The sequence below is a fragment of the Truncatella angustata genome (genome assembly GCF_020726525.1).
Source record: "Truncatella angustata strain MPI-SDFR-AT-0073 chromosome Unknown BKA67scaffold_8, whole genome shotgun sequence".
Taxonomy (NCBI): domain Eukaryota; kingdom Fungi; phylum Ascomycota; class Sordariomycetes; order Amphisphaeriales; family Sporocadaceae; genus Truncatella; species Truncatella angustata.
The window spans coordinates 1,703,513-1,715,087 of NW_025763388.1; the positions used below are offsets into that span (position 1 = coordinate 1,703,513).

Below are 11,575 nucleotides of genomic sequence, written 5' to 3' on the forward strand. Positions count from 1 at the left end.
GAAATGCCGGATCCCGTGTCGTTTAGTCTGGTGTCACAGCCGTAACATTGCTAGGCGGGATTAAGCGGCGGCAGAACCGTTGGTACTTAAACTATACTATATCTTCTCTAGCCTGGCGGAGGTGTCAATACCGGGGATGAGAATTAATGCATATTTGAAGTCTATTATGAGCATGGGAATTTAACGCTGGTGGAATTTGGAAGTTTGTACTCCAATTGTTGTTGATGGAATGTGACCACACTGTTGGGTAACAATTCACCCCGCAACAGGTCGCGGCTCATTTGAACTAACGATACATTGTATCGCACATCTATACAATGTCACATTACTTGTTTGTCATCTACAATAGCCTCCCTATCCAATCATGACGTGAATCAATCATATCGGCCCGTTGTACCTCAATTATTGTGTCTCATACAAGTAAGCTCGTCCGCAACCATCTGCTAACAACCCAAAACACATGCTCTAGACAAATGTAGGCAAGACTGCGCAACAACTGATGACAGAACTCAGTTTCTCCGTATAGTCAATTGAAACATCTGAGAGATCATCTTGAGTCCATAGAGCTTGTATTAGGAGTTTGACATATGAGATTGGTCGAGATGTTAGATTCTTCTCCGTTCGAGATATTAAGTTCAAAATGGTCATTCTTTGGGAATCTGTCCGCGCTTCGCAGCCGAACACAAATAAGGGGAACTGACGTTGGCAAGAATCGAGCTGAGATAGAATAGTGAATGCCCTTTCGATTCGCCGTTCCGTTCTGAGTGGTTGCTCTTTCACATCCCTGGTCGCGCGGTGTAAGTACACAAGCAGGGAGAGTTGGAAAAGTTCGGCCATCGATGACGAGGCCGGAGAGTCGTTATCTACGCTTGTACACTTTACACTCGCGATTTTCCACTCCAGTATATTCAGGTAATTTTGATAGTCTTCCAGGTGCTCGGCTGAGTCGATGTTTTGGCGGATAGGCACCGCCTGGCACACTTCTGATAAGAGCTCGAGTAGGGCAAATATGGCAACTGGTGCTGTGTGCAGAACCTATTACAGTAAGTGAGTTCAATTTGTTATAAATTGGGGTTACAAACCTGTTTAGAGACACCTCTTGGAGTTGAATCACATTTGCGGTCCTGGCCATGCCAGAGCGGAAGGCTGAAATTTGCGAGTACTTCATGGTAGTGAACCCAATCGAGTAATGTGATAAAATCTTCGTCATCAGGATGATCGCTTATAGAAGCCGCTTTCATGATATCTTTAATGCCCTTGAGATAGCATACCCACTGGCCTGAAGTGCATGTATTCTCGTGAATCTGTTTGACCAAGGGTCAGTATTTTACCAGTGTCTTTGGGCAAAGATATGGCATACCTCAAACGAGCACAGCAGCATGCCAGTGGCTACATGCTGAATGGCCTCCCTAGCCCCAATCTCATACTTTGTGGCTGCTGCTAAAGCTCTCAGAGCTGAGATCTTTAGCTCGCCTGCTTGTGACTGCATTCCGTGGCGGTGGACAGATGAGAATGCTAGCATGGCATGCAATACTGCCGAGGAAGATGGGGTGTTACTCAACAGGCTCATACGAAGGAGTGTCTGGCCTAGCTCGGTAGGGTCCTGACCGATTGTTGCAAGAGATTGAGATGCGGTGTGCTGGACTATCACTGTTCAGCATCTCACTTTGGCAAGTCTCACTCATTTATACCTACAATACTGAAGTAAGAATCCCTCATTGTCAGCTAATCGGGAAGGATTCCAGGCTACTGGTGCGTGCAATACCAAGCGCTGAACGTTGACTAGGGGCTGTAAGTCTCGCGTGTTGAGAGGGAAAAGAAAAAAAAAGGGGACTTGGATCAGTAACTCACGTCGTGGTCCTCGACTTGAAAGTGAATAGTGCAACTCAATGTCCCGGGAAGATGCGTTAACCCAACCATCATTGTGGAGGACACCAGTCCGAGCCCTCCCGGTAGGCCCCGTACCAATGAGAGCACGCCTTCGATTGTTGGCTCGCGGCCAGGAAAGCCGCAGGCCGTAGCCCTCACAATTCCGGCCGGAACGAGAGCATCGCAGGCAACTCGGGGTAGTGCGATCACACAGGACCTTGCGGACTGACCGGAATTTAGCAGATATTCCTTCTGCCGAGAACAGTACGCTGCTGGCCTACCTCTGCATGTCCCGCAGCCTTTATCGCCCATTTCAGCAGTTTTTCGATGCCTGTCTGGGCCGTCGTGAAACATTTGTGTTACTACCTAAGACGCATCTCTACCAAATGCGTTCTCGTTCTAACATGAAGACATTGCACGGGCTCCCATCAAGACCGCAGCCCCGTTTGGAGCCTGCTTGTCCTGATGACTTCGGCAGCTTACGAGCTGACTGGGTCAAAGACACGACGAATCCCTGTGCGCGCTAATCTTGCACCACCGCAGTAGTCTACAGACGTCATGCAGGTGGTGCTGTGGACCGGGGTCATGGCAACTTTTTGCGATAAAAGCAAGGGTACAAGTTCATGGACGGCGTGATACCTATTTCCAATCCTTCTTGTGCTGCAAGACTGGTCAGATCTGGAGATATGGTCAAGTTTTCGCGAGGCATATTTCTAGAGGATTTGCTCAAGTGAACATTGAATCCGGGAATGTCGCCCCAGCTCAGTGCTAATTACAAATCAGCCAGTCTTGGTGATGAGGTATCTAAGCGTGAACAAATAAACTGTAATACTTAAGTAGCCTATTCTCAGCACATTAATCTTTGGATTTCTTTTCGCAACACCAGACTCTTGGCGTTTTGAACTCTTCCGTGACTAATTAAGAAATCGTCTATTATGCCTACATACGTTATCACAGGGACTTCGAAAGGTCTTGGCGTAAGTTCACCTATCAAATTAAGCAGTAATCAAATATTTACGGTCTAAAACAGTACGAGTTCCTGCGCCAGCTATCCAGCGATGCCAAGAACAAAGTCATTGGGATAGTTCGGGACAAACAAGCGACTGAGAAAAGGGTTGCCGAAGAACTCCACGGTCGAATGAACATACATATTATTCAGGCCGACATTACCAACTACGAAAATTTGGAGGTGCGTCGTAAAGTTATTCTCTCATGCCTAGCTTACAAGTCCTGGCAGAATGCTGTCGCGCAGGTGGCTGACATCAGTGGCGGAAGCGTTGACTATCTCATTGCCAATGCAGCTTATATGTCACAAGTCGAAGCCGAGAGGTTTGGTGGCTTTGCAGCATTGTAAGCGCAGAGACAACATTTTCCTGGATGAAGACTAACGTCTCGTAAAGGAGCAAACAACCACAAGTCCTTCAGGAAGACTTGTCAAGGTGTCTGAACACCAACGTGATAGCTCAGATCAACCTGATCAACCTGTTCATGCCGCTTATATTCAAAGGTCAGGTTAAGAAAGTCATTGCTATCTCCAGTGGCCATTCGGACTTGGATCTGATCACAAAGTACAATATTGAGTTCGCTCCGCTGTACACGATTAGCAAGGCGGCCCTGAATGCAGTCATCGCCAAGTTCAGTGCGCAGTATTCTGAAGACGGTGTGCTCTTCCTATCTGTTTGTCCAGGCATGGTTGACACGGGAAGTATTGCCGAATGTGAGTACTCACATATTTGAGATTCGAGTCAACCACCTGACCATATTATAGTGACCGAAGTAGAAACGAAAGCATTGACGCGCATGCTGGGTAAGTTCCAAGAGTATGCGCCTCATTTTAAGGGCCCAGCCACTCCAGAAGCAGCTATCAAGGATGTTCTTTCAGTGATAGAGCGATCAAGTGTTGAGAATGGCAATGGTGGCAGTTTCCTGTCACACTTGGGAACTAAACAGTGGCTGTAGATGGTGTTGAGAAGATGCATACGCCTAAGGCGCTCAAGCGTCTTTCGCACAGCTTACCTTCGGTCAGGCCGGGCATTTATTAAACACTCCCTATTGTTAGCCTCTTCAATTCACGTTGGTTATTGCAATTATGACAATTCTCCACTCAAGATCAGACAGATAGCTTAGCACGCTCATGACAATCTGATTTCTTTCGCCTTGGTGACACAAGACCATTCCGAGTCACCCTTTGATAAAGCTGATATGCTTGGCATTAAGCATACAGGAGTTAAAAATATCATGGAGAATCCAAAAGTAGCTCCTAGAAGGAGTTATCTTCATCAAGTGTAGAAGTGAGTTTTGTACAGACTGATAACGAACACTCAATGCCCTTCAGTGGGCATTAGAAGCTTATCTCGACATAATACCCAAGCTGATTCTCGTTTTACCATTCCTGAAAGTCTCGAAACCAAAACGGTGGCTCCTGTGAGAAAAAAACTCTTGTTCTCGGTGCAGAAGCAATGTATTCCAGGCTCAGGACTGGTGTATATGAATCCTTAATATGGGCTGAAAATGGACATCCTTGTTGTTATTTTGATCCATGAGGCTCTGCTGACAGACACGCTGATATGGAAAGGGAAATTGAGACAGGAATCTATCAGGGATCTAGATTTTGAAAACTTTATTTTGGATCCAGACGATGAGTCCAAAAAACCTCAATGCGTTGTGATGAACTATTCGTGATCTTCAGGTCGGAACTGGACGTTTTAGGAACACATCACAGCAATATGGTTCACCTAGACGTAATCTTTCCGCAGGTCAAGGATAGCGTGACTATGAAACTATAGTTGTAAGATGAAACATTGGATTACTGCGTACCATATGACTAGGGCCAATAAGATGACTCCAAGCTTACATAATGGTTACATTTATTAGTTTCAAGTCCCGCAAGATATCTGATGATATGGTATGGAGACCAACACAGCGATATATTCCTGACTGCTCGTCCTCGTAAATCAGAATTAGTGTGGTTAACAAAGGAAACTCACTATTCTTGTTACCCATAATATCTAAACATGTAACTATTTTGCCCTAGCCTCGAGTGGTTCCTCCAGAGCATCTATGCTCACGAAGTATCCATCAGACGCATTTTATTTCTCGCTTTTCTTTTGTTGACTTCTTCGCTCTCTCCATCTTTCTGGCCCTCTTCGTCTTCTTCGTCTTCTTCGTCTTCTTCGTCTTCTTCGTCTTCTTCTTCCCTTCGTTTGGCTATCCCTTCCTTAAACTCTTCTTCCGCCGAATCTTCCAAATTATATTCGAGCACTATGAGAAATGTTGAAACTCCACTTACTAAGCCCTCTTTCAGGGAGATCGTATCTAATGGCTCTTGCTCACCATGATTTTGCCGACTCGGCCCATCCTCCGCTGCACGGGGATCTTCAACAGGCAATATTCGAAGGCGGCTGATCGTATAGCACTTTACCAATTTCTCAAATGGCACTTGGATGCTATATCCGCGTAGCTTGATGTACGCACGAATGACGCGTCCAAACGGATCATTTGTGGCTGTGTCGCAATTGATGTAGTAGCCGGCTTACCCGATTGACAAGGCTCGATAGAGCTAGCAGGGCGTCTTTCGAATTCGATAATCCGAGTAGAAAATGTCTCACATAGCGCAGTGTACAAACTCCACTTGCTCCGAGTCCCCTGCGAGGGTTCTTGTGTCTTCGCCTTCCTTAGAGTTCTTGAAAAGGTCGATTGTTGTTCATCACCCATGGATGCTAGTTTATTGCGCTGTAGAAGTTCATCGATATCCTTAAATACCACCGCATTCACAGCGAAGGTGTACATTACATTCGAAAGTTGATTCTTCCGCTGGGCATCCAAAGTGGACTAACCGAGAAGCAAAGAGCTGCTCCTGGAACATCAGGCGCGTCCAATTTACAGGTGAGTTTGACCATCAGGAACAGGGTTTACAAACGGAGAATGTTCGATTGCCTGCCGTACAATAACGTCAGTGTCGCCGTGAGAGGCGCTGCCAATAGTTCTTTTCTCCTCTATGCATGTGTAGGCTTCTTTTGCAAGGAGAGATTGGGCCGATGAGCAGCAAAGACAACGTAGGCGTTTCCATAGACTGCACCCATCTCTGGCGACTCCCTCGACCAGAAATACTCGTCGCCTTGAATAGTGCACAAGGAATCTATCCATATGTAGTGTATACCTAGGAGAAGAGAAAGTCGAATAGTGTCTTGAAAAACTAAGGGCAGGTCTTCCCACAGGATGTCCCGTAATCGCTCCGCAACATTCTGCGACGTCGTCTTTATGGGTTCACTATTTTGCTAGCAGTGACTCAGCGCAACGGATTTATATTCTCGACTAGTGTCAGCTTGAACAAGTCGAACGGTTGCATCGGATCCATTGGAAGCGTAATTTATGTACAGAAATTGAGCTGGTAAACCTTTTTTCTTTCTTTTTTGGCGATCGTATAACATGCTGTACGGCTCTGAAAGTATTGTTTAATTCAAGTGGAGATCATTCATCTGCTCTTCTTACTATGAATATTAGTAGATATCTGTGACGTTGGCCCAAACATGACCCAATCGCTTGGCCGTCCTGTCATGAACGTCAGTGTAGAACTAACTCACCATGTAGAGGGAGAAGGAAATTGGCATGGTTCGACCTCCAAATAGTGCCACGCTTCATAAAAAGCTCTGATTAATAACCTACCTTGAATGGAGTATAAATCTAAGCCAGTTAAGATCACCAAACTTCGCTGCTCAGCAGGGCACGAATCCCTAACGGGTTGCAGAAATAGATCTGATATCAGATAACCTTTTTTTGAAGTTAACTTGAGGATTATGAGGCTCAAATCCACTGAATGGGATTCCATAAACCTGGCTCGACGGATATCACGTTGAATATTCGCCACAAGCTACCCGACCTCGTCGTCCACGTCAGGGTATTGTAGATAGTTCACGAATTTGTGATCATAATAATGTTTCTCCCATAACGACGTCAGAACGAAGGCTCTTGTTTGCAATGCATGGTGAATGCCCAAGTAGACGTGAAAGCTGGTGGGTGGCGATATACTTATAGTAGGCGACTGGTAGCTTTAATGTCTTAATCTCGTCACATCGCCACGGCCCTGAGAATGAGACCAAATACAAGCTACCATAGCCTACATATCAGCCTCGCACAAAGTTTAGATTTGTTGCACTGTAAAGAGGCAGTCTGGTGGACCTCAAGCTCCAGCTGCTGCCGCCGCTGTTGCAGCTTGAGCCCCAAACTCCAGTCCTGTGCATCCAATGAATCCAAACACAATTGCAGGTATGTCACATGCACTAAAACCTCAAGGCAGCATGTCCTCAACCAGCACTGATGCGCATTGTGCACGGCGACGTGATTGTCGGCCCACTTGGTCTACCGAGTCGTCCTTGCCCCACCCCCACCATGCAAGCTTGCACTAGTCTAGTCTAGACTAGTCTAAAGCCAACATGCAATTCGCAGCAGACAAGAAAAACCAAGCACGTTTATTACGCTTTTGATTTCTTTCGTTCTTTCTTCCTTCTCTATTGCTACAGACTTGCGCAGTCTCTTGTACGCGGCCTTGGTGAGAAGTTTCTTTAAAAGACACCAAAGTCCTACTAATCACTTAAAAGTGAGATTACACGAAAATGTTGTCATTATTTTCTGCTCCTATGCATATGCATAGCCGAAGCGTTCCTGGCATTAGCGCCCGCCTCAAGGCCGCTAGCGCCGGTACTGCTACGCTAGGGATGACGCTGAGGATCATTCACACGACAAGGCACGCGATAAGGACTTATCTAACCTTAGAGTCTACATCGATTCTGCCGTCACGCCGCCCCCGCCATCACTCATCACACTTACCAAAACACCAGCAGAAGCTACCGTGTTTGCCTGTCGTCGAACACACAGGAACCGAAACGCAAGTTTTCACAGTCTACCTCTTGACTCGGCTTTCGCAATGGATCAAGATCGTGGCCAGGTTCAGAACCATTACAGCAATGAACGGACAAGATATGCCCATCGGATTCACTCGCCCGAGCATCCCTCCGCAGGCTACCTGGCTCGTTTCCAGCCAGACTCGTTCAATCCTGTCCCCAAATTCGCCATGACAGGTTTTTGGTCTTTGCGCCGTCGCTTTCTGCGACTGATAGATCCTCTCGATGACGACGTCGGCAAGGACGCCTTTGTTGCATGCTAGGTACATGGCAACAATCAGGCGGCCGAGCACTCGACTCCTACCACAAACTCAGCTGAATACCCGGTGCCGGTCCAGCAACAGTTGATCCACGTCCTTGACGAGAACAATGTTTAGCTCACAATGCTAGGACCTTTCAAGGTCGTAGACACTGGTAGCGGTCGCAAAAACAGTGGCAGTGGCCATGACAGCGACAACAGCGACAACAACAACAACAACCACGACATCAAGGACCAAGAGACTGTTGCATTGATCGTTGCCATTCGCGCATCCACGCTATCAAAAGAAGCTGCTAGAGATGTTGTTAGCAAGCTCTGCCAAGTCTTGGACAGGTATCTTGACACTCTCCTCATCGAGGTCATGGAAGGAGAACCCAAACTTCTTCGTGACTTTGCGTCTTCGGATCACAAAGGCCTCAGCTTTGAGGATACCTACCAGAATACTCCCGTTCTCGGCAGTAGCATCGGTTGTGCTTCTTCCGGCATATCGGGATCCCTGGGACCTATTCTCAAGCTTGTCGTCAAGTCCCGTTGTATCGATGTATTCCTTGGTGTCAGCTGTGCTCACATTGTGGCTCCTGGTAAGTACAAGTCTTTCCTCACCTTTTCTTATTTGTTTGGTTTTCCGCTCGTCTTGCTCATTACGTCTACTGCAGATTCTCGCGAATCCATTTTTGCTTCTACCGCTGCCAACAACGAGACCATCACTGTCGAGGGCCCCTCGTCCGTCGATCATGACTCTTGGGTTGCCGAACTCACACAGGCCACCCAGCACGAATCAGCTGGCAATCCTCTGCTGCCTGATGCCAACGAGGCTTCCCAGCAACTGCAGCGTGCAATCGTTTTCGAGCGTGATCTTGGGACCCTCTTTCATTCCTCGGGTATGATGAGTAAACAAAGCTACGGACGACCTCAACCTGGCAACGGCACATATGAGTGTCGACTGGACTACGGCACCTTTGAGATCGATGCTCCCCGTATTGGCCACTTTACCAATGTAAGCAACGGTCCTCTATCATCTGTCTTACCTTTTCTGTCTTGCCTCGACATATATGCTTACTAATATCTTTACCTCGTTAGGCACCATGTCCGGCTTTGGTCACACACGCACGAAAGTATACACAAGACAGAGTCAGCGTTGTGCAGGGCAAGTGGGCCTTCAAGGCTGGTCGGACAACAGGTCCGACTATCGGACGGCAACATGGCCTTGGCGTCTGCGTCCGCATGTGGGAGAAGGATAGAGTCCAGACCGAAACAACAGAATTTCCAATCCTATCTTCTGATGGTACGTCTGGCCCCTTGGGTCACTTTTCCCGCCCAGGTGATTCTGGGTCGTTGATCTACGACCAAGAGGGTCGTCCTTTGGGTTGGGACTTCTCTGGGGCGGCATGGACCAGCGTCATCAGTCAGGCGACCCAGATGGTTGGCGTATCGAGTTGCCGCACAGTGCGCAAGGCATTGATCTCGATGGTATGTGCTTTTATACACCAATCGGCGCAGTTATCGACAGCTTCTTGTCCGATCTGAACAGCATGTATGGTAAGGGGAACTTTCAGCTGTTCTGGGGTAATGCGGATAAGGAGTTGAGTTTGGGAGGCTCGATTCAGTGATGCCAGGTATGAGAAGATAGATTAGACATACCTAATATATTATAGTATGACGCGGCAGATAAGTTTGCTTACCCAACCATATCCCGACCATTCGTGCTTCCTTCCACAGATGAATCATGCGCGCTCCAACAAGGACAATCTGGCTCGTAAGCGGGCGAGAAATAAGGCTGTGGCACCAACGACGATGATTGTCAGTTCCTGTAGCTCAGGGCCAGTGGCGGGATGAGGACAGTAGTGGGACACCTGGACAAAGGCGTCCCCTCATGAACGACGACTCGGTTTGCGATTTCGCACTTCTGACTAGAGACTGCGCACGACAACGCCGTCAAATCCTCGCAGCTGCTACAACCCTTGGCAAGTGGCAGGGAATAAGCTCAGATGCGAACAGAGATGTCACCTGCATGCGACAGCGGTAGAAAGATGCCACACCACAGCCTTGTGCTGCATTAATTCTTAGCAGCGATATTCGTACTGGCCGGGTTTGGAGGGCAAGGACGAGACTTTGGGTGCTGCTGCTGCTAATGTTGATGTGTTCACGAGCACCCCTCTCGGAGCACAAGTACATCTGCATTTTTCAGGCCAAGGAAAACACAACATCTTAAGCCAAAAGGGAGGGTGCAATATGCTAGTCTGCAAAGTTAACTCTGTAATCCTGATTGCTTCTGCGAGGCTCTTCTTCAAGTAAAGCCAGCATTTCTTTCAACTATCTACTGTGTAACGCGACAAGGCGTTGCAGTCTGGCAAACTGTGCTTGTCAAGGTGATTCTGACCAAAAGTTTGCATGTGACGGTTTTTAACAGGTCATGAACTATGCTAGACACGAAGTTAAAAGGCTTGCGCCACCTACCGCGGTGTCAGCCCTGAGAGTGGAAACATTGATTTTTTGCTTTAAGGATGCATTCAGATAGTAGAATGGATTCTACGCATTGATAGAACGCAATCACCTTAATACCAACGAACCTCTCGCTTTTTCTCGCACCTAATAATTGTTGTTTAACATTAGCTTGAAGATTCTCGGCCATTGAATGATCATGAGAAATTCTCGTATGCTTGTAAATGTAGCTATATAGTATTGTGCATTGTGGTAGTGTTGGTTGGGGTTGAGGAAAGGTAAGATGCTGCCTTAGCCATAGAGTTGGGCCAGCGTATATTAGTCTTCTGGTCGGATCATAGTCACGTATCTGACCAATAAAAACTCGAAAGGGTACTAATCAACCTTGGCGGTTAGGTTCAAACTAGAAGCCGCCCGTAGCCATGGCCTCCGTTACATCCGGTATGTTCGGAAAACGCCACGGTGCTTTAATTCCTGGTTTGGTGTGGATACATGATCCCATTCTCTAGCTTTCTGCAGACCTGTAACGACCAAGAATATCATAGACAGCCAAGGGTCACATCACTGAAGCTGTCCCGGGCCTTTCTCGATCATTTAGGCTACTCAGCATAGGCTCGACCACGGATATTGCCATCAAGGCCATATATCACTCGTCATGGACCAACAGATTTCCTAACCAGTTAGAAACAGAATGTCTTAGATCACATGTCTCACAACAATGGATGCAGCCCACCCGGTGGACAGGGTTTCGCTCCATGCCGATTTCGATATGTCACGTGTGACTGGGAAATCTCCACCTTCATTCATTTAACGGCCAATGACGGAATGTATTGGATACGCATTGCATGTGAAACTACGAATATTGAGCCACGCCTGTGTTTCCTGGCAGGCTATAGATATTTCAAATCCATGGATCATCTGACATAAACCAGTTGTCCCTCGGGTAGGCTATTTCACAAGTTTTCGATAATACAAGTGCTATCCTTAAGCGTCTACACAGTACAGAGAAAGTTCTAGTTCTAATATCACCGACAGCGACCAATAGCAGAATTCGGAGCCTCGAAGTCATATAATGCAATGCCGCATAATCTCTTAGTCGAACCTT

General features: G+C 47.2%; 4 protein-coding genes across 4 annotated transcripts; 2 read left to right on the top strand and 2 right to left on the bottom strand.

Annotated features, from left to right (window-relative positions):
- Positions 1–247: 247 nt before the first annotated feature.
- On the bottom strand, positions 248–2,685 carry BKA67DRAFT_578703 (fungal-specific transcription factor domain-containing protein). Its single transcript, XM_046103710.1, has 6 exons — positions 2,151–2,685; positions 1,852–2,094; positions 1,696–1,782; positions 1,361–1,644; positions 1,083–1,304; positions 248–1,035 (listed from the first exon to the last, which is right to left on the bottom strand). The coding sequence occupies exons 1-6, from the start codon at positions 2,221–2,223 to the stop codon at positions 466–468; spliced, it is 1,479 nt and encodes a 492-aa protein (XP_045954337.1). The 5' UTR covers positions 2,224–2,685; the 3' UTR covers positions 248–465.
- On the top strand, positions 2,686–4,011 carry BKA67DRAFT_578706 (uncharacterized protein). The gene is made up of 5 exons (XM_046103711.1): positions 2,686–2,846; positions 2,900–3,058; positions 3,107–3,219; positions 3,270–3,586; positions 3,638–4,011. Exons 1-5 carry the CDS (start codon positions 2,805–2,807, stop codon positions 3,826–3,828), a joined length of 822 nt encoding a protein of 273 aa, XP_045954338.1. The 5' UTR covers positions 2,686–2,804; the 3' UTR covers positions 3,829–4,011.
- A 593-nt stretch (positions 4,012–4,604) lies between these two features.
- Positions 4,605–5,658, bottom strand: BKA67DRAFT_539668 (uncharacterized protein; the record flags this gene model as incomplete). Its single annotated transcript, XM_046100675.1, has 3 exons — positions 4,605–4,641; positions 4,938–5,373; positions 5,406–5,658. 3 exons carry the CDS (start codon positions 5,656–5,658, stop codon positions 4,605–4,607), a joined length of 726 nt encoding a protein of 241 aa, XP_045954339.1.
- Positions 5,659–8,744: 3,086 nt separating this feature from the next.
- On the top strand, positions 8,745–9,702 carry BKA67DRAFT_578710 (uncharacterized protein). The gene is made up of 2 exons (XM_046103712.1): positions 8,745–9,025; positions 9,109–9,702. Exons 1-2 carry the CDS (start codon positions 8,912–8,914, stop codon positions 9,553–9,555), a joined length of 561 nt encoding a protein of 186 aa, XP_045954340.1. The 5' UTR covers positions 8,745–8,911; the 3' UTR covers positions 9,556–9,702.
- The last annotated feature ends 1,873 nt before the right edge of the window (positions 9,703–11,575 follow it).

Coding starts and splice junctions, on each gene's coding strand:
- BKA67DRAFT_578703 (XM_046103710.1), bottom strand. CDS start 2,223: ATGTTTCACGACGGCCCAGACAGGCATCGAAAAACTGCTGAAATGGGC. Junction 1,645..1,695: donor GGGATTCTTACTTCAGTATT/GTAGGTATAAAT, acceptor GAACAGTGATAG/TCCAGCACACCGCATCTCAA. Junction 1,305..1,360: donor TGCTGCTGTGCTCGTTTGAG/GTATGCCATATC, acceptor TTGGTCAAACAG/ATTCACGAGAATACATGCAC.
- BKA67DRAFT_578706 (XM_046103711.1), top strand. CDS start 2,805: ATGCCTACATACGTTATCACAGGGACTTCGAAAGGTCTTGGC. Junction 2,847..2,899: donor GGACTTCGAAAGGTCTTGGC/GTAAGTTCACCT, acceptor GGTCTAAAACAG/TACGAGTTCCTGCGCCAGCT. Junction 3,587..3,637: donor CACGGGAAGTATTGCCGAAT/GTGAGTACTCAC, acceptor ACCATATTATAG/TGACCGAAGTAGAAACGAAA.
- BKA67DRAFT_578710 (XM_046103712.1), top strand. CDS start 8,912: ATGATGAGTAAACAAAGCTACGGACGACCTCAACCTGGCAACGGCACA. Junction 9,026..9,108: donor GTATTGGCCACTTTACCAAT/GTAAGCAACGGT, acceptor TTACCTCGTTAG/GCACCATGTCCGGCTTTGGT.